Source organism: Physella acuta, unplaced genomic scaffold (genome assembly GCF_028476545.2).
Source record: "Physella acuta isolate Inbredline_101_S28 unplaced genomic scaffold, ASM2847654v3 ptg002011l, whole genome shotgun sequence".
Lineage (NCBI taxonomy): Eukaryota > Metazoa > Mollusca > Gastropoda > Physidae > Physella > Physella acuta.
The window spans coordinates 20746-48263 of NW_026733516.1; the positions used below are offsets into that span (position 1 = coordinate 20746).

At 35.7% G+C, this 27518-nt stretch overlaps 3 protein-coding genes across 6 annotated transcripts; 1 reads left to right on the forward strand and 2 right to left on the reverse strand.

Annotated features, from left to right (window-relative positions):
• Nucleotides 1-9401: 9401 nt before the first annotated feature.
• Nucleotides 9402-11519, reverse strand: LOC131931705 (LYR motif-containing protein 9-like). 2 transcript variants are annotated; one of them, XM_059288532.1, is made up of 4 exons: nt 11422-11519; nt 10801-10953; nt 10392-10484; nt 9402-9976 (listed from the first exon to the last, which is right to left on the reverse strand). In XM_059288532.1, the coding sequence occupies exons 2-4, from the start codon at nt 10903-10905 to the stop codon at nt 9944-9946; spliced, it is 231 nt and encodes a 76-aa protein (XP_059144515.1). In that variant the 5' UTR covers nt 10906-10953; nt 11422-11519; the 3' UTR covers nt 9402-9943. The 2 variants fall into 2 exon arrangements, with proteins under 2 accessions (XP_059144515.1, XP_059144516.1); XM_059288533.1 differs by having other exon boundaries at nt 11470-11488.
• Nucleotides 11520-11727: 208 nt separating this feature from the next.
• Nucleotides 11728-14203, forward strand: LOC131931704 (protein HGH1 homolog). Its single transcript, XM_059288531.1, has 3 exons — nt 11728-12639; nt 12871-13061; nt 13842-14203. The coding sequence occupies exons 1-3, from the start codon at nt 11967-11969 to the stop codon at nt 14151-14153; spliced, it is 1176 nt and encodes a 391-aa protein (XP_059144514.1). The 5' UTR covers nt 11728-11966; the 3' UTR covers nt 14154-14203.
• Nucleotides 14204-14463: 260 nt separating this feature from the next.
• On the reverse strand, nt 14464-19096 carry LOC131931707 (mediator of RNA polymerase II transcription subunit 19). Of its 3 annotated transcripts, none has more exons than XM_059288536.1 (6): nt 18862-19096; nt 18347-18503; nt 17794-17893; nt 17057-17162; nt 15007-15113; nt 14464-14785 (listed from the first exon to the last, which is right to left on the reverse strand). In XM_059288536.1, exons 1-6 carry the CDS (start codon nt 19055-19057, stop codon nt 14735-14737), a joined length of 717 nt encoding a protein of 238 aa, XP_059144519.1. In that variant the 5' UTR covers nt 19058-19096; the 3' UTR covers nt 14464-14734. The 3 variants fall into 3 exon arrangements, with proteins under 3 accessions (XP_059144519.1, XP_059144518.1, XP_059144517.1); XM_059288535.1 differs by having other exon boundaries at nt 15007-15116; XM_059288534.1 differs by having other exon boundaries at nt 15007-15134.
• Nucleotides 19097-27518: the final 8422 nt, after the last annotated feature.

Genomic DNA, 27518 nt, shown 5'->3' on the forward strand with positions numbered 1-27518 from the left:
TCATTGTGATACCAGGAAGCGCAGGTTATGTCCCAAAGTATCTTAAAACTGATATTTTCTGCCTGGCTTGAATGAAAGTAAATGTCCAGTGGGTCATGTAGTTGAACTGTCAAAAAATGTTTGACCAAAAAATGAACTCTCTAAGAAGGTTGATGATAAAAAATCAGCTCAATCAATCTTCTGGCCATTACAGTTTTTTCCTGCATATTGACCAGCTTAACTTCCTTGTTGACACTGAAGCTCCCCTCCACTGTAGCCTGGCCATGTGAAAGCATCAGTAGTGTGCGTACCAGTGACCAGAGCAAAGAATATTTTTTGTTGTGCCCCATATACTGGCAGAAAAAAGTGTTGATCACTGCTGCAGCAAAAGGTAGAAAATATGCTTAAATAAGATGCACTACTGCTGCACTGCCACTGCAGGAACTGACTCTTGTTATTATCACTGTGGTCTGGGTTTACCCTATCAACTGAAACTAAGCAGGACATGACACTTTCTAACTGCCTGACACAACCACTACTATAGGTGTTTTTTCTGTAATATTTTTAACAACTGCTTTTAAAAAAATCCCTGCATTCCATCTGAAATTGAAAAATATCCCTTTGGCTCACTTTATTTCTTTAACTGCAGATTTGGACTTGAAACCAATGTAAACATCAGATGGTGGTAATAGATTTTTTGCTATTGACATATCTAAACTCAGCAGTGTTGCAGGTGATGCACATTATTTCATGAACATTTCTTAAGCAGGAATCGCAACAGGTTAAAAAAAACTCATGAATTGCAGCATGGGGGCATCGCTTTGGAATTTTTTCAGACATGGCTGTAAAGTCTTGGCAATGGAAATAAAACATTCATTCCTTGGAGTTAAAAATGGTCATTCAAACAACTTTGCTGAAATTCAAAAGACATTGTGTTTGGGGCTTTTTTTTTTTTTTGCCAAAAGGGATGTAATGAATCTCTTGACATGGAGCCAAACTTTTAATGATCTCTCTCTCTGCCAAAAGGGATGTAATGAATCTCTTGACATGGGGCCAAACTGTTAATGATCTCTCTCTCTGCCAAAGGGATGTAATGAATCTCTCGACATGGAGCCAAACTTTTAATGCTCTCTCTCTCTGCCAAAAGGGATGTAATGAATCTCTTGACATGGGGCCAAACTTTTAATGATCTCTCTCTCTCTCTGCCAAAAGGGATGTAATGAATCTCTTGACATGGGGCCAAACTTTTAATGATCTCTCTCTGCCAAAAGGGATGTAATGAATCTCTTGACATGGGGCCAAACTTTTAATGATCTCTCTCTCTCTGCCAAAAGGGATGTAATGAATCTCTTGACATGGGGCCAAACTTTTAATGATCTCTCTCTCTGCCACCATAACATTTTCCACCCAGCCATGTGGGCAATTATCCGGGGGGGGGGGGGGGGGGGGGAGGGGAGGGGGAACCAGTGGTAGTTGTGGTTTGCACACCATACACAATGCCTTTTGGCCAATGTCTAACGTGTATGTCCATTTGTTTCTTGCTGAGCTCCCGGTTGAGGGCATCGTCAAACCAAAGGATGAAACCATCATCTAAACTTTTAAGCTTGGCCTTTAACAACTCATGGAAATATGGCCCAAGTCCAAATGACACCATGTACGCCAATTTATCCGCCTCACGGGAAACTTTTTGGCAATTTCACTATCAGGAAACATTCGATAAAAATGACTAGAAATGTCTGCACAGCTATTAAACGAATAATGAGAACATACTGCTTTTAAGGCCCATAAAATCTCAGCCGACAATGTTTGTTCACTGGTTACATGCGTTTTCATTGTGGTTTGAGCCTGTGGCAACTTCCAAGTTGATGGAGCAGGACAGGGCAATGAAGTCTTTTCTCTTCATCTACAGCTGTAACTTCAAGCTGGGGTGCTGCTGATGGTGAAGGGGTTACAGTAGGCACAACAGCTTTTTTGAATTGAGAGGCAACAGTCATGCAGCCAGATGACTTTTTTTTTCAAGCTGTACATGCTTGATTTCATAATCTTGCTTGATTATCACTGCTCGCAAACCACTATCTTTTTTTTCTCCTCTTTGCCTCCAATCCCTCCTTCAGCTAACGCAGAATCTGGCTGTTTGCCTTTTATCAAAGTGACACTGCCAACTTTGCAGCCAACGTTTTGGAATGCATGCCCAAATCTTTACATGAATGTTGTCATTGGCTTTTATCAGAGTTCTGTTAAGTTAAACTGTCTGAGGTGAGCGTTTCATATATTGGCTTTACCTTCTTAGTCACAACCTCTGACAGAAAGCAGTTATTTCCACTTTGCAGACAACACAAAGTGTGTACCTAATGGAAAGATATATTGTGATCCACTATTTCCTTGTATCAATTTCTAGACATTTCACATAGGGTACCCTAAATAAAGGCTCTGTTAGCCAGTAAGGGAAAAAATGGCAGTTGGTGTATACCAAACATCATGTTGATGTAGATTAATGAACAAACGTCAGTCACTCATAAGAAAATAGATTGCGAACCACTGATGAATTCAAATCCTTTGGGGATGAGCTTCTGTGTTTATGGAACTGCTAAAACACTCAATGGCTCGTACTGAGTTGTTCTGAAGTGACAATTGAGAAATAGAGGTCGCCATATATTTGTTGAACAGGATCAGAATGAACAGGAAAACTATGGACAGGGCGTCGCCATAGTTATGCCAATGTTCGCAAACAAAGCTTATAACCATCTTGCAAAGTTTGAGAGCAACACTTTCGTCGATGATATTTTTCCAGATATATGCCACTGGTAAAAACGGAAACTGATGTATTGTAATATATTGATGTATTGGTTGTTTTGGTGCTCTTACTAGTGTAACGTTTATCAATTTATAAATTACAACAAAACAAGTGAAGATATAACTATTAAAATGTGCATTTTTTAGTACCTCTATTTTGTGTACATCGAATTTAATTAAATTATGTCAAGTGGAATATAATTTTAAAAAATTGCATGTGAAACTGTACATTATTATATTACATGTAGGAAAATCATACATATTATTATACTGAATAAAATGGTCAACAAAACTTTACAAAAAGTTACTTTTGTTTCAAATGCACAAATAGTGCTAGCATTCATCAATCTTAAAAAAAATTAGATTTCAATAAAATGGATTTAAAATGACAATCATAAAAATTAGATAATTTTAAAACCACTGATTTTATAAAATCATTTCTTTCAATCAACACTTTAAAATCAGAAAATGTATAAATTATTAAATATGCACTCCTTGCACCTGTACAAAGTAGTAGGCCTTGTATTTGATAATAATAATCGTGTGTTGTTTAAGAGCCAAAACATCAGTGGTACACAGGAATGGAACATTTCTTGGATTAATAAAGTTCTGTCTAGCTACATATGGGCACTTGGCCTCAACAACATGCTTCAGCCCATTTGCATCAGTTATAACACCATCCGGAGAAGATGCTAAAAAGGGAAACTGTTTTGAAACTAACAGCCCACATTTGTTAACCTTAAGACCACTAAATTTTTCAAATTCCTTAAAGGCAACAGCTTCATAAAAATCCATCATTTTTATAAATGCTTAATCCATAAATGATGGTCTGGACATGCATGCAATGAGCACGGGGTCCCATGCCTGCTGCACACTCACATTGTGCCTCCAACATCACACCATCTATGTCCACCAAATAATTGATTTTTTTCATCTGAGACATAACTTGTGCCCTCAAATAAATGAAATTATTGGCCACTCCTTGCCTCAGGTATACCACATGTCTGTGAATTTAAAAAAAAGTTTATTACATTACATGTATAGTGTATAGTTAAATTGCAAGTTAGGCAATAAAAAAAAATAAAGACTTGAATCACTAATTAAATCTTAAGCCAAACTGATCATTCAGCATACCTTTCGTGGTACATAGATTTCGCAATTTGGATTAGAGATGCATGACATGACTCCAAGTAAGGCATCGTGAATATATCCGGTAAAACTGAGTCTTTGTTTAAAACCCAATACAAAATAGATGGAATGTTCATTTGAAACTCCTGCTGCTCCTTCCACTCTGCCAGAGTTGCTGTTTTTTACATAACATTCCAACCTAAAAATAAAAATATAAATGTGCAAAGATGTACTGTGGTAATTGTGTTAACTACTGTTAACATTAACTTGTACGAAGAAAATAAAAAATAAAATTAGCCTTTAGTTCATAATACTGTCAGTTATACTACTATTTAATTAGGCTATCTGATTATTCATTTAGAATTTATATTACCTGAGACGACCCTGACGCATTTTCTTTACTAAATAATAAATAAAAATCAATGCAGGGTCTAGATTCTCTAGCTAGATCTAGTCTAGTCACTAGCTTTAGGCACATAAACGTCTTTTTAAAATGAAATCTAGCAAGCAAAATCAACAAATATTAAACCGTTACCTTTCTACAAGCTCTCTTTTTCTTCCACTTATTTTTGCTCCTCTTCTTCGACATTCTTCTTTAAGTTGAACTAAATTCATTTTCCCGAACCTGACTTTCTCCATCTTTCGTGTTATCGCTTTAAGAAAATATAAATGGACGCTCTACGCGTCGCTTGATTGCTAACCTAATTCTATTTCGCGCCACCTACCGGCGCTTTCTGAGAAATACGGCCCATTACCTCATCACTAGTCAACAACCTATGTGTTATTTTCCGTGCTGAGCTTTTTTTCCGCTTTTGGCAAGACTGGTTTATCAAAAACTTGATAATTCCCCCAACCATCTCTCATTTGTTTCCAGCACAGTTTCCACCATTCTGTTTTCACTTCCACTTGCTGTTTGGTCAACGGCTTCCTCTTCGATACCACTTATGTCCATGGCAAGCTTTAAGATGTCCGAAAAGTTTTCGCTAGCACCCGTAGCACGTATTTCGTCTATACTTTCATTTTGGTCCTAGGAGGTGACCACCATGGGTCAGTGTTGAGGACATCCGCGTCGACCACTGTTGCTTCAGCAGCAGATGGAGCATATGCTTGCTCGAACATGGCCATATCTTGAGAGACAGAAGCAATAGGTTGATTTTGATCGCTTGCCACTAGTGTTGGAGGTGCTTGCCGGTCAAATACCTCACTTGGCAATGTGTCACTTCTTGTGACAACCGTTGGATCAGATTCCGGTAGCCTGAAAAGCTTTTTTGATGGTGCTTGGTCAAAAGGCTTTGCTCCATGCTGCAGTGAAACGTTTAGTCCATGTGACTTTACTGATCACATTTCCCGGGTGCTCAGAAAGAAATTCGGTGCATGCTGCCCCATATTTTTTAAACGGCCCTAAGAGACATTTGTCCAACGGTTGCAACTTGTGTGTTGTATGGGGTGGTAAGGCAAATATGTGGATATTTTCTTTCCTTGCTGTTTCAACAGATCCACCACCTCATGGGAGCCTTGTGAATCCAACAGGAGAAGCTGGGGGCGATCTGGGCCACAATGTTTTAGACTTCTTTAAACCATTGGACTCCCAAAAGATCTTCATCCACCCAGACTCCTGATAAGTCTCGACAGCTCCCTTTGGCGACAGCTCCCTTTGGCGCATCACAGATGTTGAATGAAGAAACTGCTCGCTGGGTTTTGCCCTTCACTATTATCATGGGGGGCATTGACTCGCCAGCTGCATTAATGGTGGCAAATATGGTTATGTTTTCACGAGACCCTGTCACACATGCTGACACCCCTCTTACTCAAAGTTACTCTCTTCTGGGCAACTACTTTTGTTGGCTTGTGCTGTAACTGTACTCCAGTCTCGTCACAATTCCAAATGCATTTAGACCGCGATGTATTATTTACTTAACTCATTCTATTGAAAAAGAAAAGAATAGATAAAAAAACTAGACACTAAACAAAACAGACTTTATCGTGACAAAACAATATACACAAAACAATGTACACAAAACATTACGTTCGACTATTTGATGGTGTTGCACAGACTTATGTCTAGGATGGTCCAGGCTCTGACACACAGACACCTCCCTTCGTATAAAAGTAAAATATAAAAACAAATTTCTTCATGCATGAGGTGCGCCACGCGCCCACACAGAAAGTGACCCTCGGGTCAAAAGAAAAAAATAATCCGAGCAGTCAGTTTTTATACTGACCGCTTCGGGCGGAAGGGGAAACTCCATAGCCGCTGTCCAGTGGACCATTCACGCAGATTCGCACCCAATAAAATAATACAAAATAAATCATCCGTTCACCCGTTCACATTCACCCGTTTTAAAACTTAGTCCCTTAAGCCATTCAAATAAAAATATTAAAAAAAAATCAGGGAGTAACAAAACTAATACAGCATGACACAGTTACAAATACAGCACTCTGCGTCGGTCAACTAAGGACCGCGATACGCAGTGTCCCAATATTTTCTCCATTTCGTACCATCAACTGAGAGCAGATTAGATAACTTTGTCCGGGGTGGCCATTCACGCACAGATTCGCACACAATAAAATACAAAATAAATCATCCATTCACCCACACATTTAAAAATACAATTTTCTTTTACCGTTAACATGGGGGTACGAATATATTCTTTTACTGTTAACACTGTGGTTCCTGTTTTCTGGGTATTACATGCTTGTCTCACAATGTCAGCAGCCTTTTCAAAAACACCATTCAAAGTTCTTAGCAAATTTTGTGAAGTGAGTTAGGCAGATTAACTTCTTCACAAAAGGTGTTACAGTTATGCTTACATTCCTACCCGCTTACATTCCTACCCCTCTCTCTCTGTAACCACTCCACCCCACCACCGTCTAGGAGGAGCACTAATTCTGCTAAAACATCCTTTGGGATAAAAATATTCAAATTAATAAAACTCTTTCAGGTTAACATAACACAATGAAATACTGAACAAAGCATTAGTTAAAACAAATAAATGCAGAGGCGCCATTATACCGGACTACTTGATTTAAAAAAAACGACTAGGAACTAAATAGTACATTCCTTTTTATTTAATTTCAGCAACTCACATTTGTAAAATAAAAAAAAATTGTAGGTGGAGTTGACAGAATTGTGTTTGTTATGAACTTTACCACTTTTCCAGTAGTAACTAAAATGTATTTTATTTTATTTTCCATTATTGCCACATTGAGAGACAGCAAGCTCCCTGGACAAGACTAATGATTGTACACAGCTACTTCATGCCCCCAGTGTAAGTAGATCATATTTGCAGTTCTGTATTTCTATTTTGGCCTTGTGTTGTATAGTTGCATTATAAAGTATGTTTTTACTCAGGGGTATATATTTGAGTGAGAAGAATGGATTGGAAGATTTCAATTTTAATATTGATCTTGAGTATGATTTTTAAAAATAAATAGTACATACATATTAAGAAAGTTCACATATCATCCACAGGTTCCTAATGAAGTTTAAAAGTTACAGTAATGAACACTGGTCAAGAAGAGCCTAATGTCAAATGCATAGATATTTTATTCAGCTGAATAATTGTCTATTAGTATTCTGAATAAATTTTAAAATATAATCTACAAACCTATTTGTTTGTTTTTAAAAAGGCTTTTGTTACATTCACTATGTAAATCTGTTATCTTCCCATTATTGGTTGAGATTGGCATAGTAGAAGTTCTTGGACAACATAACTTAAACTAAATAGGAGCAAATAACTGAGAAATGACAAGATTCTGGTTAAAATGTTTTAATTTTGTTGTGTTTAGGAATACAATAAAAACCTTTTTCTTCAAAATAATTATTTTATTTATATACTAAATCAAGATTGCACATGCTCACCTTTATCTTAATTGTATATGGTTTGCAAGACAAGCCTACTCTGTCACTAAAGCAAAGATGTCTGGCCACACACAACTGTTGTAATTGAGACTTCATTTTTCTAATCTGACACTGAATAGGGGTACCTAGGTTGTTTCAAGACACTGCTTATTTACTTAGACAGCCAGAGCTGTTGCCGTAAATGATAAATTTAATTTCATTCAGTGTTTAGTTTTGTTTTAAAAATATACTCATAAAAGGAATAGCTGAACTAAAATAATATTTGAAAAACAAGCAACATGGTCTTTGATAATTAGCATCACAATCCTTTATTATGTATGTTGTAGTTATGTGCCTTGTTTATTAAGTGTTAACTGTGTACCTGTGAGACAGTTAACTACAGAAAGACCCAGAGACAAAACATCTAAGCTGTTTATAAAGTACCATGGTTAACTGTTTAAGTAATGTAACATGATGGTAGCTATTTGAATACATTACTAGCTAATGAGTGATAGCCGTGAAGGCTAGATAGCTGCTGACAAGGAAAATCTGGTCAAGATGACTAAAAGATTACAGGTTCAGAAATTGTGGCAAAGTAAATATTTTGGCCTTAAGGTGTGTGATGAAGCTACTTACTGAGAAAGATAAAAGTTTTGGTCTTTTGTCATCTGAAGAGAAGAGTTTGTTGGCTGTCAATGATGATAAGTTACAGATATTGAAGCAGTGATGGTCATTTAGCGAAATAGTGTGGTTCAGCGTTGAATTTGGGGCAACTGTGAATATATTACCAAGCAAGTATATACAGGTGAAAGTAAGCTAACATTATATAATGGAAACACAATTCAGCCGAAATGAAAGGCTGATGGTAAAATACCTGTGACGAGAAAAGAAGTACATGGTCGATTTTGTGATTATGAACCAGAGACATCTAGCTCCCATTTTAGGAAGAAAAACATCTGAGAAAATGGGATTGATCACTGTGAATTAAGATAATTTCAAATGTTAAGTACATTGTAGTTATGTCCCTTGTTTACTCAGTGTTTACCCTGTTGCTGATGTGTACTTGTAAAGCAGTTAACTACAGAGACAAGACTTATCATCTAATACAGCATCAAGGTTAACTCACAGAACAGAGTTTAATTAATGTAGCAGTTTCCACCATTGTATTCTAACTAAACCATTTCTCATGTTTGTGTGATCTGTTACATCTCAGCACTGTACTACAAGATAAATTAGCATAGTGTAGTGATGTAATGTGTATGAAAAGAGTATTCGTGGGACGGATCACTGCATGTATGTGTATATATACTGTAGCAATCCGCGAGGCAGGGTGTGTTGACGTGTCTGTTGTAGGGGGGTATAAGGAACGCGACTGGTTGAGTGACTGGTTGTGTTGTTAGCGAGAGAAAGGAGTTGTTGAGGAATTAATGTGTAGGGTAGTTGAAGGTAGGGGTGAAAGAAAGGTTGGTATGTAACTGGGAAGGCAATTGAGGAAAAATAAAAGATACTGTTGTACCTAGCCTTAACGCATTGTTAGTGTATAAGAGATTGCTGATACTCTCACTGTGAGTTCTGGACAAGGTTGATGCTGGAAGTCGACAAACAATGAACAACGTACAACGATCCAATACAATTACAAAACAGGACAGCGTTCTTCATTTTTCATCTTTAATTACATATAATATACACGACAACAACATGACGAAGACTTACACACCCTCATATGACAAGACCAAGACTTAGAATTTCCACTCCTTTCCCTAACAACCAAAACATACTCTCACACGTCACATCCTTACTTGCATCATCACATTTAACATCTGTTATTAATATATCACATTCCACTACACACACTCTCATTCAATAACTAAAATACCTTTCAGAACACTCACACTAAGAAAGGTTTGTATCTTAGTGATAGTGGCACACCATTGCCAAAACTCAGTTAACAGTTATAACACAGAGCCAAAAGATTAGAAATACTAGACATATAAATGTTGGTCAAAATAGAAAACTGCCATGCAAAAAAAAGGTCTGTTGATTTATATTCCAAACGTAGGAGTTTTTCTTCAAGTACTTTACACTTTTGCAGTACCAGTGTATGTTGTGGGTACAGAAGGTCAACCTATTACAGTGCAGTAGGCAGGTGGCACAGGTAAACTAGCCAACAAACACTTGATGTGGAAGGCTAGTGTTTGAGTCTCATTTTGTTGGTTTAGCTTGTTTGGCTGCATACTGAAAAAAAAAATATAAATTATTTCAACTCTGGCAATTATGTACAAGTTTCAACAAGCACTATGACTATATCTTACCACATGGTACTGTAAATAGTAAGAGTACTAGTATTAGTTTATGAAATAATTTTTTGGTAGCACAGATTATGAGGGTGTTAAAAATTCTTATCAATTGAGGGTTGAAACCATTTAAGGTTTCAGCATTAACTCTAATGAAAAATGTTGGTTATTTTTTAAAATAGATACTTGTTCAAATCTTTTTATCCCTCCTTTTAAAAAAAAGAAAAATAGGCATACACAACACTGCAGACACCCTTGTTTACCTACAACTCTATGCTAATAAGTGGGTTAATCTATAAGAAACGATTTGGATGACATTTTTTTTTAACTGTTCAGGCTTAGGTTTGCAAACTTACTTTTTGAATGACCCATTCAGCATCTTCAATAGCTCGCTCAATGATTTGTTGAATTCTCTCCTTATCTGTTTCATCTGAATGACTTTTAAAACCCTGGTTAAACAGTAACAGAGATCATAGATAAAATTTGTTAAGTTTCTGATATAGGTATGGCAATTTATAGAATGCATGACCATATTTAGTACAAAAGCAATATAGCTATCAAATTACTAAATTAGTGGCATATTATCAGTGATGTAACAATAATAAAACTAAAAAGCCATAACTATTTAACTAATGTTTTTATTAAAAGATTCTGCTGGGGTACAAGCTACTAAACCAGTTATGAAGTTTTACGTCTGCTGTTGTCTCCGCATCACTTCTACATCATAGTGTAATCAACTACAAATGTAACCATTACAATGCCTACCTGCTTGATGTTATGTTTGTAATATGGCTGAGCATCAGCAGGTAATTTTCTCACACATCTAAGGAGGTGCCTGTACAGGTGAATTGGACTTTTCACAGCAGCCATAGTATACTAGTAGTTCTGCTTGACACAAATCCTTCACAAATTAATAAGCTGGGGATGATAAAATAAAAATTACTTCAATTCTAATCAAGAAAATTCTTTCTTATGAAGTACATGGTTAGAAATTTATTTGTGGCCTATTAATAAAGCCCCTTTTACTTTGTTATAGTTATAGACCATATAGTATATATCTGCATAAAGTATGATAAAGAATGATATTTTATTAATTTTTTAAATGTACTAACTAGGCAATGAAATAAACAATGCTACAACTTCAAAAATGAATTACGCCCAATTCAAACTAAATTTATAAAATGCAAAAAAAAAACAACATTGCAAACACATGAAACCATAATAATAATATGATAACTAACAGTAACTAAATTAACTGTTAACTATTATTCAAGAAGGTTCAGTTGGCATGCTCCATTTGATTTGCACACCAGTGACTGTGCCAATTATTGTAATTATTACTAATTAAAGGTTTTTCTAGTCATCTAAACGTTCATAGTTTATTACCATTTAGATCTAGATTCTATTTGAGTACAGATCTAGATTCTAGCTTACATCAGATTGCTTAGTTATTATTTTGACCGTGTTTGTCCTTTTACTTTGAAGTTTATAATAAAGAGTTAAGAGTTATTGTCCTTGATATTTGTTCTGACTTTAGTTTCGCTTCTTAAAGAATGTTTTTATCACTATTCACTAGGCATATTAATAAGTGTAATTAGCCTTACACATTTTAATGTTAATTATTTCAATATGTTTCAAATTCTAAAATGGAGCAAATGATATTACATTTACAATGAGCCTGTAGGCTGTCTGAAAATAAATGTCGAAACTGCGGGATAAACCGTACGGCTAAACCGGAATCAAAACATTTCGTAGTCCAGTTAATGTTGATGAAATAAAAACAACACGTGTGGTGGAACAAACTGTTAAGCTACTTCATCAACCATTACGTCATATAGTCTTAACTTCTTTTATTAGTATAAGAACGTGTACTGAACTTACTTGCCAGCTTAACTAGCTTTGTCACAAAATAATTTTAGATCAGATCTATTATGGCGTTAGATCAGACAACGAAGCAGCATCTGGAAAAAGAATTGTTACCCTATTTGAACCCAAAAGCACGAGCCGATGTCAAGTCCATCGCAATAAGGTATTTTTTAGAAATGACCGGCTCAAAAGAAGGAAGAAATTTCATTGGCGAAGGAAATGTGTTTTTACCTGCTATTATATCTTTAACAACAGACTCACAACAGGATGCTGCAAAGGATGCTTTTTTAACATTAATAAATCTAACAGCGGAGGATAAAATTTCTTGGAAATTAATGAACACCAACAGTACATCCAGCTTTATCCTTGATACATTGCATAATATTTTAAAACCAGATTTCATTTATGCAGACGAGGCTTCCAGCATTATTTCAAATGTAACAAGAATGCCTGCATGTGCTAAACGCCTAGCAGAGCAAATTTTGGCAGAAAATTCTCAAGTAACTATGGAAAAGATAGTTCATGTTTTATGTCAAGTAAATTTCAATAAAAACGCTAATTTACATTACTTGGGACTTATATTGTCAAATCTTACTCAAGTTTCAGAAATAAGAAAAATAATTATGGATAAAAATAGGTGTATTATACAGAAACTTTTACCATTTATTGACTTTGCTGGATCAAAAACTCGTAGAGGAGGAATAATTGGAACTTTAAAGAACTGTTGTTTTGAATATGGTAAGCATTAGTTTAAAACTTAATTTCTAAAAATAAAGAGTAATGATGACTATTTAATCTATGTAAGAAGCCTGCTTTATTTTTAAAGCCATTATTACTGCCATAACGGGGAATGTGTTAACATAATTAACAAACTAGATAGATATAGTAAAAGAAATATTTAACAGTTCAATTGCCATTGCCTTTTTAAAAAACAACCATTCATCTTTTTTTTTGTTTTCTTATCAAAAGATCATCACCAGTGGTTGCTTAGTGATGATGTAGACATCTTATCAAGGCTGCTACTCCCTTTATCTGGGGGAGAAGAATTTGATGAAGATGATATGGATAAATTACCAGTTGATCTTCAGTACCTTCCCCCAGATAAAAAAAGAGAAGAAGATCCTGACCTGAGAACTATGCTGCTGGAGGCAATCTTTCAAGTTAGTTAGCACTTAATGTTTTTTAATTTGATTTACTAAGCTGACTACTAACCCCAAAGTCTCAGGTTAAATCCAGGAATTGACTGTAAAACATCCGAGTCTTCTTCGTTCTGATGTCTCCCTGACTAATTTTAATGAAAATTGAGGAAGGTGGACATAGCACTGACCACGCAATCCCTTTATAATTAAAATAGATATTCTTGTCTTGGGCACTGACAGGAGATTATATTTACTAAATATAGATCACACAAATATCTCTGTGTTAACCATTTGAAAAATAGGGCACTCCCTCCCAGCAAATTGTAAACATCAGTGACCTAAAACCATACAGTATATTAGTTATTTCTGTAAACGTGCCATAACCATGCACTATACAGTTTACTTTGTCATGAATCTTCTGAACGAGAAGGTTAACGCATAAAAGTTAAAGAGGGTGATATATGGTGATTAAGATAATATGGTATATATTTAGACAACTGGTGTCATTTGTTTGTATGAGTGGTAGTTACATGTAAATTGATAAAAAATACAAATGCAATAATGAGAGTAACACTCCTATATCTGTAAAGAAGTATACACATCTAAGGGACATAACACTTCAAATTAGCTGCATTTAAAATGGATTTTAGATTATTTTTCCATTAGTTTATTAATACTATATAGTTCAATAGAGCATCTACAACACTGTTTGAATGATCATATAGTTTTTTATATTTCTTTCAAATAGTTTCTTTTATTCTTTCTACCTTGCACAAAGCTTATTTGCCTTTATTTTCCCAGTTGTGTGCCACAAAGCAAGCAAGGTTATATATAAAGGAAAAAAATGCTTATGTTATTTTGAGAGAACTTCACAAATGGGAGAGGGACCCCAAAGCAAAACTGGCTTGTCAGAAATTATGTGAGCTACTGATATCAGATGAGCCAGATGAGGGCATGGAAGAGCTTCATGCAGTAGATGTCCCAGAAGATCTTCAGCAGAAGTTTGAGCAACTGGACAAGGAGCTATTGGATGACTTTTCAGCTGAGGAAAGGGAAACTTCATCTCATGCTGGGGAGAATCCACCCATACAAGACACTAATGATAAACACTGAATTGTACTTTTGTTGATAGTTTCAAAGATTGAATATATGCCAAAACATTTTTTTAAAATATGAGGTTGTAATTTATGGATGTAACTGGTAGATCAATTTTAAAAATTTGAAACTTTTGTTTTATTTGTATAAAGTGAATAAATTCATTGTAAAAGAAAAAAATGCAAGCTTTATTTACATATTTATTTGAACAAAATTTACACATAATAGAATCACTAATATTTATACAAAACTTACAAATGTATCTACTCATTCACACAAGCTAAGCTTCTAAAAAGCAGCCTTCAATAGGATTGGGGGGAGGGGGGGGGGATGACATCAACTACTGTTTCTTAACTCCATTTTCCTGTCAAGAACAACTTGAGAAAGGCCAATCTCCTTTAGTTGGCCCTAAGTATTGTGTTTATATGTAAACAGTTTGGCTGTGCTGATGCCAGAAAACTTCATTTTCAGAATGTCAGAACACAGTATTCGTTTTTTCATCATGGCATAATTATGCTATACTTTTTAAAACAACTTCATGCTGAATCTGTATGCCATACTGATACACCATTACCAGACTGCAATAAACAAGGGCTATGTTATGCTGCATTGTCTGGTCCATTAGTTGCTGTTGGCTCAGGGCTGTGTTTCTAAATCAAAGACAAGAAATACATTAAGAATAATAGTAGCTCTAGCATTTTATTTTAAGTGACATTTTTATTTAAGCTTCTGTATTAAAATTCTTACCTAAATTTGTGTTTAACTTTGGTAATAAAAAAAACCATCACTTTTAAAAGACAATAGCCAATGTGTGAAACAATATGACTATGCTGATCCATTGTTTACTGAATTGTTAGAAGAAAAAAGTTACCTTTTTCTTCTTCTTGTCTTTCTTCCTCTTTTTCTTGGAGTCCTTTTGATCATCCTCCTTTTTGGGCCTTTTTGTTTTCTTAGCTTCAGGCTCTCCTGTTCCACTATCTGCTGTGGAGAAATTTAAGACTGCCACGAAACCGTTGGAATTTAAAAACTGATTAGCAAATAAAAAGTTAAAGCATGTTTCATTTAGTATTTGACTGTTTTCTATGGCAATTAATATAATTTTTACAAGATTTCCAAAGTAGCATTGTGGTAATGGAGGTTGAGTATACCAGTGATAACTAAATTGTCCCAAGCTCAGTTACCTGCCTTGAAACAATAGAACTCTCATTGGTTATCTAACTTTGATGGGTAGTTGGAAAAGGTAAAGCTGCTAGGTGTGATATGGACCACACAATGTATATTCAGGGGTGCCAAATTTTAAAGTGAATGCTGAAAATCATTCCCCAAATTTTATAAATCCTGAAACCCAAATTTGAAAACCCTGAAACTTAATGGCACATGCAAGTTTTCTAAGGTAATATGGAAATGAGTTGAAATATCTTACATATTTTTTTACACTATTGTATAAAAAAAAAGATATTTAACAATTATAGTGTGAAGTCAGCCTACTGTTAAATAGCAAACATTTTGCTAACCTCGATGTCTTGTTATTTAAAAGTAAGCTTACTATACGCACAACCCCTAATAAAATTTATCACGGAATGACATACAAGAAAGCCTACTGCAGTAGTACAGGGTTTTAAATTATTAACAGCGACATCACAAATCTAAAAACCCTATTTTCTCCTAATTTACAGGAGTTATCCTCCTTCCCATTGAGATATGTAACGACATAAAAGAAATATTGTGGAAGTTCATAGAGCAGAATTTCGTGTGTTTAACTAAAAAAATTTAGTTTCTATTAGGTCCAAAGCACATTTGAGATAGTGGGTGACACATTTAGCTGTTACATTTCTCAATTTTGCCGATTTTAAAATTTTCTAACTTACTAACAAAGTTAATAGTTACAATCTACTAGTTGTCCTTATAATATGAGCGAGATCTGAATACTAAACAAGATTACAAGATTGTTTTATGGAGATTCCAAGTATTATTTTATAAATTTTATATAGATCTACTACTAGACTACAATGTAAGTTCAAGGCAAGTTCACATAGGCCAAGAAAAAAAAAATCACAGGTTGCAGTGACTGTGATGTTGGGTAGACAAAGGCCAGTAATGGTCAGGGATGCATTAATAAATATTAGTTAAGTCCAGCAAAATGGTTTTCTGCTAAAAATGACTGCCTATTGAATAAAAACTACTGCATTCGAACTTTTTAATTTTATAGCAATCAGTACCAAGTTTCAGTGTCAGCTAACAAACCAAAAGAAGCGTTAAAATAAAAGATGTCACACTACTGTTTGCACGGCAAGTGGATATACATACAATCTCGGCAAATGGAGGGAAGGGCCATAAGCGTTAAAAATACTCTGGAGTAATAAAAACAATTTCTAGAAAGTGAAATTTATCAAATTTAAACGGCTTGATTATTTTAAAAACTGCAAACCAACAAATTTTAAAACTCAAACTTTGCAAATCCAGAAAGTGAAAAAATATTATTCTTGATTCCAGGTATGTCCCAGAAAAGTGGCACCCCTGCATAGTTAAATCAAACACTTGATGTAAAAATATTTTTTTAACAAGCAAATATGAATCCAAACTTTCTAACAAAGGAAATTTAAAAGCATATAAATAAAAAAAACTTTAGTCAAAATAGACAATAAATCTGGTGCTTTAAATGCACTGAAAGTTATCAACCTAATTAGCTACAACCATGAAAACAATGGTAAACTAGGTAGTAATTGGAGAAATTGAAGAAAAAACAACCAAAATGCTTAATCTTGAAAAGAACGAAAAAACTTCTAAATGTGCTAGGAAAAACAACAGCGGTAGACTTTACATATCATACTTTAATAAACAAAAGTTTTTAAAATCATGTAAGTGACCTAATATATTTATATAAAAATGTCCTAAGATAAAAATTCAGGATCAAAGCTTACTCTGGGCCAACTGTAGTGCACTCCCTTTCTCTGAATCTTTAACCTTCTTTTTATGTTTCTTTTTCTTTTGTGTCATAAGATTCATTATTTGATACTGTTCTGGAAGCTGAAAATTAAGAGGCATGCTACAACTTTAAATCATACAATTTTAATTAGACATTATAAAAATCTGTCTGCTTCAACTTCTTGGTGATTTTTTTAATGTAAACCAACATTTTTGATGACTTTTCACCAGTTATAATGTGCAAAATTTAATATCTGGCTCTATAAAAAAAAACTAAGGCATGTTGAGGAGGATTGATAGAGAATATGACTGCTAACCCAAAAGTTCTATTCAGGGCACAATTTTGTAGGACATTCTGGCTTGCATTAAGGAAAGTAATGGCGGCTGGGGGCAGTTCTGACAAAACCATCTTTTACCATGCTGAGTTCACGGAAACAGATGAGCACTATTTCACCTGTCCTATGCAACATCAGGTTTGAAAGGGTAATGTTTATTTTACTTTTTCTATGAAAACTGGAGGAGAGCTGTGTAGGCACTCACAAATATAAGTTCAAGTCAACGTAGTTATAGGCCTAATAGTTATTTTTAAATAAACTATTGCATTTACAGTCTAACAGTAATACTTGACATATATTGATCTTGTGCTGAAGATATTTTCAAATTATTTCAAATTGTATATAGAGAAGAAAAAATCAATCACATCTGTGGATGAAACTATTTAGCAGTGACTTACAGGTCCAGGGTGAAGCCTAAATCCAGAGAGGGCAGATCCTGACAACTGAGAAAGTTCTTTTCCAATAATTGGTGCTTTGTCAATGAGTGATCGAAGTGAACTAAAATAGAGTTAAGATTAAATAACATACTAATTAGCAAAAGGTTCTGTGTACAGAACAAAAAAAGATCCATGTATCTTTTTCAAAAGCCATAAATTAAAATTCAAAATCCTCTATTTACATAATAAGTATCTTGTATCATTCTGCATTGTATTTTTTAAAAAATATATACACATTGGCAATACCAGTGAAAAATGTTACAATAGTTACATGTTATAATGTCATACAAAACCAGTTCAGTAGACTACATATTTGCTTCAGCATAGAAGAAATCAAATAACTCAACACTTTAGCATCTCGTTGTTAATGTGATTAGTATTTACTAGCTATTATTAATGTGTAGGTATGGATAATCAATCAGTGCTGTCAGTACTTAACTAATAAGCGGACCAAGTGGTAAAAGTTTGTTAAAAGAGAATGAAAGTTCATGACTTTCCTTGGCTGTATACAAACCTGTTGTCTTGTAGACCAGGAGAATCTATATTTCCAGGTAAGTGTGGCAAAAAAGCACTCAATTCTTCTTTAACTTTTTTATTGAGAAATCTGTTGTATGAGTGTTCCAGGTTGTAATAATTAAGAAGGTTTGTGCTGCCTGTGATCTCAGCTTCATCTGAAAAAATATAATGTAATAGATTTTTAGTTGCCTAGAACTAATATTACTGAATCCGTAGGTTAATTTTAGCTAGGTATGTGACAAAATAGACTATAATTTAGAGCTATTTTACCAAAATCCCCTGACCATCAGGCATCAACCCAAAATAAATAACATTAAATTTTAGCCTAAAAATTTAGGTTTGCCAGGGCGAGTGATTCCAGAAGTCTAGGTCCTAGGTCTAGATGTGACTTATTAATGTAAAATTATTAAATTTAAACAAAACATTTTTGCACCATCAATTTTACACCTTTTTTTTTTTTAAAAAATAAAACTAAAATCATGAAAAATTAAAATGTAAGTTGCCACAATTCACCTGGAATATCTTTCACAAGATAAAAGGAGCCGGTATGAATGACAGAAGGTGTTTTGCCAGGAACTAGGCTTATGGTTGTTTTGAGTGTTCCTGATGAATCCTGTCTTGGGTAAGCCGGTGATCTGGAGCCTCTATCTCTCGGACTAGACCGGGGAGACGACTGCATAGGTTCAGGTCGCCGTATTAGTTCCGCCATTTTTTACTGGTCACTGACTAGGTGCTGAGTACTAAGCTTTATTCTTAATTATTCTAGGTCTATAAATATAATACGATAGCTGGATTGGAAATTCCTACAACATCATAAAATCTTTAATATATTACAACGTTTGCACAAACATGTGAAAAGTGATTTGATCTGCTAGTATTACAAATAATCATCTTATATGGAAATTGGGAATTCTTGTGTAAAAATTTCTTAAAACTTGACTTGTAGAGTGGCGCTATAACCCAGCGGCTAGCAGTTTAAAATCTCTAGTTTTTCTTCAGAAATTTCACAATCGAATGAAACGATTGAATATTATGAAACAACATATTACTTGTGCTATTATTTTAAAACAGTACTTTAGGTGTGCCTGGTGATGTGTTTCTAGGTTTTTTTTTCACAAATTGTGTGAGTTTTTTCACGTATCTCTCCCGCTGGGTACTACCCTCTTTCAACCCCTCCTCCCCCAGTCCGAACCCCCCCCCCCCTGCATAAAGTAAACCCCCTTGAACAAAATGTCTGAAAGGAACTCTGGAGTTTAATGCTTAAACACAAGTTTTTATAGTAGTCCACTGATAGTCCACTGCATCGCGATTTGCCTATGTTTGTTGGGGGAGAGATTTAGTGTTTCTTCCAGACTTTATTTATCCTGTGGGGGGAGGGGGCACTTGATATGATATGATATGATATTTGCGGGGGGTGCGGACTACATTTTCCGAGGGGGGGGGGACACACACTGGTCAAAGTATGTTTTCTATATAAATTCCATTTCGTTCGGAGCCCCCCTCCGAAGAAATGCCTGGAAGAAACTCTGGAGAGATCTTAGAAATATTACATAATGGGAAACATAAGACTTAGAGTGGTATCTCTGGAAAAGTTAAATAAAGCTCATTGCGCTATAGAGGTGAGACGGAGGGTCTTGTTTTCTGTGTAATATAGTAAGCTATGTGTACGATAGAACTCCTTGTGTGATATTTAGCTCTCGGTCTACTGTGGTGGTAGCACGTCCCTTGTGTGTGTGTCGCACTGTGTTCGATGCTATTGCTAAATAATTATTCTGAGTAAGATAGAACGTCCTGCTTTCCTGTTGCAAAAACGTGTGTGACGTTAAATAAGCTGAGGGGAGGGTATAGAACGTCTTGTTTTTTTTTTGTACTGTAAAAAAACGTGTACAATGTTATATGAGCTATTATATTAAAACGTATAGACCTATGAGAAATCTTTCTTTTCTATATTTTCTCCAGGAAGGGGGGGGGGGGGGCAACTTGATTTCATGGTGCATGGGTTGTGGACAGTGGTAAAGGATTTATTTTCTATATACATTTTATTTCCTTCAAGTGCGAGGGCCAAAGACGTGCTTTGTGCATTGGTAGTGTCGTCGCCCCGCCCCCCCCCCCCTCCCCCATGGAAAGAGATATGCATGAAAGAAACTACGATGCCTGCTGCAGTGGACATGCCTGTTGTATTGTTTTAAGCGTTTCTGTTGGCTCAGGTATAACTCAACTTTTAACGACGCTTGATGTTTATAAAATAGCTTTGAAAAACTGTTTAGTTTAGATCTGGATCGCGTTTGGTTGGATCAAATTTTCCCGGACATTGAGTTATATGCCACAAAGTGAAAAGGGGAAGTGATTCAAATTTTGGCGGAATCTGCATCTTTGACAGATTTGTTTCCCATCAAAGTCAATTCACTCCACATAATATATATATATATATATATATATATATATATATATATATATATATATATATATATATATATATATATATAATTACTTATAAATAGATTTTAACGCTTGGAAAGTATATTTAACTCAACAACTTAACATGTACAGCTAAACATATTGCAATTAGCAAGTTAAACAAAAACCAATAGGCCTACTTGTGTGTGTGTGTGGGGGGGGGGGGGGGTTGGGTCGTCCATAAATGACGTCACACTCGCAGGGGGGATGGGGGTCCGTAATTTTGTGACGGTGTGTGATGAGGGAGAGGGGGGGGGGGGGTCAGACGATTTGACGTCACTTTTTTGCATTATAAAAAAGCAATGTTAGTAAACGAGTTTTAGCCGATATTTAGGGATCGGCGTGGTCGAGTCGGTAAAGCTCATGGTTGCTAAACCGAACAGTCTCGAGTTCGAACCCCCGGGCAGATGAGGCTCGTTAGCTGGGGACAGCCACTCTTCTAGGAGAGACAACTCCAAAATTAAACAACTGCTGCCTTGTAGTTTGTTCTTGGTTGGACAAAGGCTATGGAAGAAAATCCAAAAAGAAAAGCAGGCTGAAATCGGAGTCAATGGCCTCAATGGCGCATAACCAGTTGACACGTAACGCTTAATTGTGTTGGAGGCGTGGTCGAGTCGGCAAAAAGCTCATGGTTGATAAATTTGAACAAAGTCTCGAGTTCAAACGCACTGGCAGATAATTCTCGATCCCCTTCAACACTAATAATTAAGAACGAAGAAGAAGAGCCGATATTTACCGTTTTTGAGAACGGTTTGAATAAATTGTAATAGGAATTGATCAAAATTCTCTATGTTGACAGAGTTATAACAAGATTTTGGAAAAATATCGATGTTTTAAGAATAATCATCAGCAATTTTGAGGGGGGGGGGGGGTTGTGAGGTGTGACGTCATTTTAGGGGGGGGGGGAGTCTGGCTTTTTGTGACGACGTGTGACGGAGGGGAGGGGGGAGGTAAAAATCGTCCAAAAAAGCGTGACGTCATTTATGGATGGCCCCCTTGGTTACAAACTAACACATAGAGCTAAACATAACATCTTCATATCCTTTGGTACTTGTGTCAATGTTTGCTTCACCTGTGGTATTATTTGGACCTCTGTACGGATAATAGATTACCGTTGTGTAAACAATTGGTCTTAATTACTGCGCTTTTTTTTACTACAACATAACCCAATTACGGCGTTATACAAAGGAACATTTACTGTTTAATTTCTAACTCAACAGCTATCATAATTTTTTTTTAAAATGTTCCATGCATTACCACCATTTCCACACATGCGCCTTGTGCAATTCAGTAGAAAGTAAATACTCCCCTTTACTCCCCCCCCCCCCCCCCCCCCGCTCCCCTACTAGAGAAGTTAAAGCCTTGGCTCAACTCGGCAATCAATTGTGTCTACGGTCGATTCCGGTAATTGGAAAACAACGAGGTAAAGGGCGGTAATAAAAAGATTACATAATCAAATGAGTCATACGCAGACTCAAGGCTGAGTGTAGTATATCTCTCAAAGCTTGGCTTTGATCAGGGTTCGCTAATTAAATGTTTATGAAATTTTTTGTATTGTAAGTCGATCCTCACTTTGATCGTCTGTTCGGGGATGTAATGAGGATGCACTGTGTTTTTATGTATGCATTTTGTTTTTGTTTGCTGTGTATGTGTGTTTTATATTTGTGTTCCGTGTTTGCTTAATTAGCCGTAGTGAATTTAAAGCACAGTCTCTCTTTCTCTTCCTATATATATATATATATATATATATATATATATATATATATATATATATATATATATATATATATATATATATACTTACATATTTATGTGTATGTGTATGTGTATGTGTATGTGTATGTGTATGTGTATGTGTATGTGTATGTGTATGTGTATGTGTATGTGTATGTGTATGTGTATGTGTATGTGTATGTGTATGTGTATGTGTATGTGTATGTGTATGTGTATGTGTATGTGTATGTGTATGTGTATGTGTATGTGTGCGTGTGCGTGTGCGTGTGCGTGTGCGTGTGCGTGTGCATGCGTATGCGCATGCGTATGCGTATGCGTATGCGTATGCGTTTGTGTTTGTGTATGTGTATGTATATGTATATGTATATGTATATATATATATATATATATATATATATATATATATATATATATATATATATATATATATATATATATATATATATATATATAGTTAAAAAGAATCGCAATGTAATTTCTAAGTACTATAAAATAAGATTGTTTGTGAAAGACTACTGAACCAATCCAAATGAGTCAAACTGCTGTGGTCTGTTAATAAGCTCATCAAACGATTAAATTCTGCCCAATATGGGTAAACCTACGGTCAAGTTACTCAAACAATTAAAGCAGCCATTTCTGAACTTGATATAAAGGTAATTATTGGTACCTGGTCGTTGTTGCCCGTGATCTTGATGACGGCGTCACCATTGACTGAGTCACTGATGAAGGGGTCACTGATGAAGGGGTCACTGATGAAGGGGTCACTGAGTCACTGATGACGGGGTGACCAGTGACTGAGTCCCTGATGACGGCGTCACCATTGACTGAGTCACTGAACACATCTGACGCCAGTCGGGTGGTGGGATGTGACTAAAGTATCAAGTTTTATGACTGCAACATGTTGTATGTATATTCCTAAAATCATCGGGAATAGATGGAACTACAACCAGTGCCCGGTCCCCATCCTCGGAAAACAAACCCCCCCCCCAAATCTCAGTTGCCTACCCCCCCCCCCCCCCCCTTTTAGGAAAATGTCTGAAAGAAACACTGGCTAGAGCAGTACCGATCCCCCCCATCCCCGTCCCCTCATTCGATGGATTAAAAGACATGATCTCCGCCTCATCTGCAGTTTGGACCTTCACATCAAAAATGTTCACACTTTTCTATGTAGAAGAGAAACGAAATTGTTGCCTTTAACTTTTACTTTTTTTCATATAGAAGAGAAACGAAATAGTTGCCTTTATACTTTTCTATGTAGAAGAGAAACGAAATTGTTGCCTTTAACTTTTACTTTTTTTCATATAGAAGAGAAACGAAATAGTTGCCTTTATACTTGTTCACATCAAAAATGTTTATACTTTTCTATGTAGAAGAGAAACGAAATTGTTACCTCTACACTTTTTTCATATAGAAGAGAAACGAAATAGTTGCCTTTATACTTGTTCACATCAAAAATGTTTATACTTTTCTATGTAGAAGAGAAACGAAATTGTTACCTCTACACTTTTTTCATATAGAAGAGAAACGAAATAGTTGCCTTTATACTTTTCTATGTAGAAGAGAAACGAAATTGTTGCATTTAACTTTAACTTTTTTTCATATAGAAGAGAAACGAAATAGTTGCCTTTATACTTGTTCACATCAAAAATGTTTATACTTTTCTATGTAGAAGAGAAACGAAATTGTTACCTCTACACTTTTTTCATATCATATAGAAGAGAAACGAAATAGTTGCCTTTATACTTGTTCACATCAAAAATGTTTATACTTTTCTATGTAGAAGAGAAACGAAATTGTTACCTCTACACTTTTTTCATATAGAAGAGAAACGAAATAGTTGCCTTTATACTTTTCTATGTAGAAGAGAAACGAAATTGTTGCTTTTACACTTTTTCATATAGAAGAGAAACGAAATAGTTGCCTTTATACTTTTCTATGTAGAAGAAAAACGAAATTGTTGCCTTTATACTTTTTCATATAGAAGAGAAACGAAATAGTTGCCTTTATACTTTTCTATGTAGAAGAGAAACGAAATTGTTGCTTTTACAATTTTTCAATAAAGAAGAGAAACAAAAATGTTACCTTTAAACTTTTCTATGTAGAATACGTTTAGAGCGTATCAAAATACTGTGGGAATATGTAAACCAGGGGGGAATATTTTCAAACGGTTTCATTAATTAATTAAAAATATAGAGTGGTCTTTGATACGATTTAATTACTCGAGTATTTGAATGTAAATATCAAACAGCTGCTGCTAATTGCCCTAACCCCTATTCCCTCCCTCCTCCCAACCCCACACTATCTTCTGCCCCATTACAGTTTCACATTTTAATTGACAATTAGTGAATTATTTTTTATCCTATTTATAAAATAGATGTTGCTGCTATTTTTATATTTTGATAGTCGAAAAGCGTAGGCCTACAACTTTAATCAATAATAAAGAACGATAAAACAAAGGGCCGCCCGCAAACAACAGCAACTATAAACAAATGACCGCCCAAAAACTACAGCAACAATAAACAAAGGGCCACCCACAAACAACAACAACAACAAAAGGGCCAGCCATGAAAGACAGCATCAATAAACAAAGGCACAACTATAAACGACAGCAAAGTAAAAACAAATTACCACTACAAACGACAGCAACACTAAAACAAAGGCCAACTACAAACGACAGCAACTCTAAAACAAATTACCACCTACAAACGACAGCAACGCTAAAACAAATTACCACCTACAAACGACAGCAACGCTAACACAAATTACCACCTACAAACGACAGCAACTCTAAAACAAATTACCACATACAAACGACAGCAACGCTAAAACAAATTACCACCTACAAACGACAGCAACGCTAAAACAAATTACCACCTACAAACGACAGCAACTCTAAAACAAAGGCCAACTATAAACGACAGCAACGCTAAAACTAGTTACTACCTACATGTTTTGATCTAGTCCCCGTATTCCCTGAAGGGGACGGACACCTTGTCGGTGCCGGTCACCGCCATGTTTTTTTATGCCTGCTTGCGTGCTATCGCGTGTAATCGTTCCTGATCTCGCCACGTGTCAGCTGACTGCGTGAGATCACGTGATTGGAAGCTAACGAGGCTGGCGGCCATTTTTCACTTCCGGTCACGTCTGCTTCATTTATCGATGATGGGTGGGGGTGGGGGGTGGGGGTTGTTTGAGGTTAGATAATCGTATTTAAAAATGTGTGTGTGGTTCTATTGATTGTTTTTGAAGCGTTTATTCACGAGAACACTAATTAAGCTAATTAGGTGGTTCTAGCTGTGCTGTGGTGGAACGGCCTGGTCGAATGGTAGAGCACATGACTGTTAACCTCGAAACTAAATACGGGTTCATGACCGCAAAACGTACCGTAATGGGTACTTGACTTAAAGTGAAGTAAAGGCCGCTGGACATAGTGCTGACCACACTATCCCTTCATATGTCAAGGTCGCAGAACCAGGTGAACTGTACTTTAATTGTTCCATGGGCCGAAAGATTTGAAAGGGAACTTTAATTACAGTGGCGTAGGCAGGGAGTGTTGACGGGGGCTGGAACCCCCTCCAGGGATTAATGACCTCAATATAACATATTTCTTAACTTAAGAAACAGCTAGTGGTAAAAGCCTTTTAATTTATTTATGCTCGTAGCTTTAAAATTTCGAAATATTAAAGCCATAGTTTTATATTCTTCAAACTGTTTTGGAAAATAACATTTGCTTAATAAAGCGATATAAGTTGCCAGGATTCGAACCTTAACCGCCACAGTGCAAAGCTGATAGAGCTCAGGTCGACCACAGTGTAACCAGAGCTTAGCCTTCGTAAGACTAGGTATATCATACCGTAACATATATGAGTCTATCACATAAAAAAACATACACACACATACAAACAACACTCCACATACATACACCGGTAACACATATACATAAAGTAAAAGCAAATCCCAGCTGCAGAAAATCACATAAACATGCGCACAACATACATACACACATAAACACATACATATAATGTCATATATGGAGATACATATATACTCACAAACAAGCAGACCAACACATAGAAACACACGCACGCACAGACAAACACACAGCCACACACAACCCACACCACAGTGTAAACTAGCCATTCTAGCTCACGTGACCCCAACGGGCTCAAAGGTCATCGACCTAATTCGTCGGCTAGTTCATCCCCAGTGGCCACACTGTAAGGTCAAAGGTCATCGGACGATATGGATCTGTTGCACGTGTCATAATTCCTGCGGTCCACTGGATATAAATAGATATCGATCTCACTCAACGTCTCTCTACCCTCCACCCCCATCGTTTTGGACTCGCCCTCTCCTTCTAACATGACCACCCGTTAGAAAGGATGTAAAAATTAACCTTGGTTAAATCATAACTAATTGTTGTCCAATACCTACTCAAATTTAATTAAACCTTAAACTTATTATATGTATATATATATATATATATATATATATATATATATATATATATATATATATATATATATATATATATATATATATATATATATATATATATTATAATGGATGTCCGAAAATCCAAAATTATTTATTTATTTATTTTTGTATTACAATCTCTGTTTAACACCTGATGAAATTTAATTAGACCTTAATTACCCTTTCTAAAATTTATTTGAATAAACATTGATCAAAGTAAAGCTAAATCTTGATTAAACACATATGTATCAAGTTTTAATCTTGATCAAACACATATGTATCAAGTTGAACCAAACTATATATTTTTATTCACTTCTGTACTGCTGGTATTAACCGGAAGTTGAAAAAAAATGTACGAACTGCTAACACACCTCCATATGCGATATTGTAGATCAACAAAGTTGGCTGTTTGGGCCCGTGGTGTGGGGGTCAGGGTGGGTGGCGGAGAAGGGGGGGGGGGGGTTAAGATGAGAGTTGGTCGGAGGGCACGGGAGGGGGGGGGG

Excerpts from the sequence above, each read along its gene's own strand:
- LOC131931705 (XM_059288532.1), bottom strand. The coding sequence starts at position 10,905 with ATGGCTGCTGTGAAAAGTCCAATTCACCTGTACAGGCACCTCCTTAGA. Across the intron at positions 10,485-10,800 it reads ACAAACATAACATCAAGCAG|GGTTTTAAAAGTCATTCAGA; the intron begins GTAGGCATTGTA and ends CTGTTTAACCAG. Across the intron at positions 9,977-10,391 it reads CTGAATGGGTCATTCAAAAA|TATGCAGCCAAACAAGCTAA; the intron begins GTAAGTTTGCAA and ends TTTTTTTTTCAG.
- LOC131931704 (XM_059288531.1), top strand. The coding sequence starts at position 11,967 with ATGGCGTTAGATCAGACAACGAAGCAGCATCTGGAAAAAGAATTGTTA. Across the intron at positions 12,640-12,870 it reads GAACTGTTGTTTTGAATATG|ATCATCACCAGTGGTTGCTT; the intron begins GTAAGCATTAGT and ends TCTTATCAAAAG. Across the intron at positions 13,062-13,841 it reads TGCTGGAGGCAATCTTTCAA|TTGTGTGCCACAAAGCAAGC; the intron begins GTTAGTTAGCAC and ends TTATTTTCCCAG.
- LOC131931707 (XM_059288534.1), bottom strand. The coding sequence starts at position 19,057 with ATGGCGGAACTAATACGGCGACCTGAACCTATGCAGTCGTCTCCCCGG. Across the intron at positions 17,163-17,793 it reads TTAGGCTTCACCCTGGACCT|CTTCCAGAACAGTATCAAAT; the intron begins GTAAGTCACTGC and ends CTTAATTTTCAG. Across the intron at positions 15,135-17,056 it reads TGCACTACAGTTGGCCCAGA|TCTTAAATTTCTCCACAGCA; the intron begins GTAAGCTTTGAT and ends GTTTCGTGGCAG.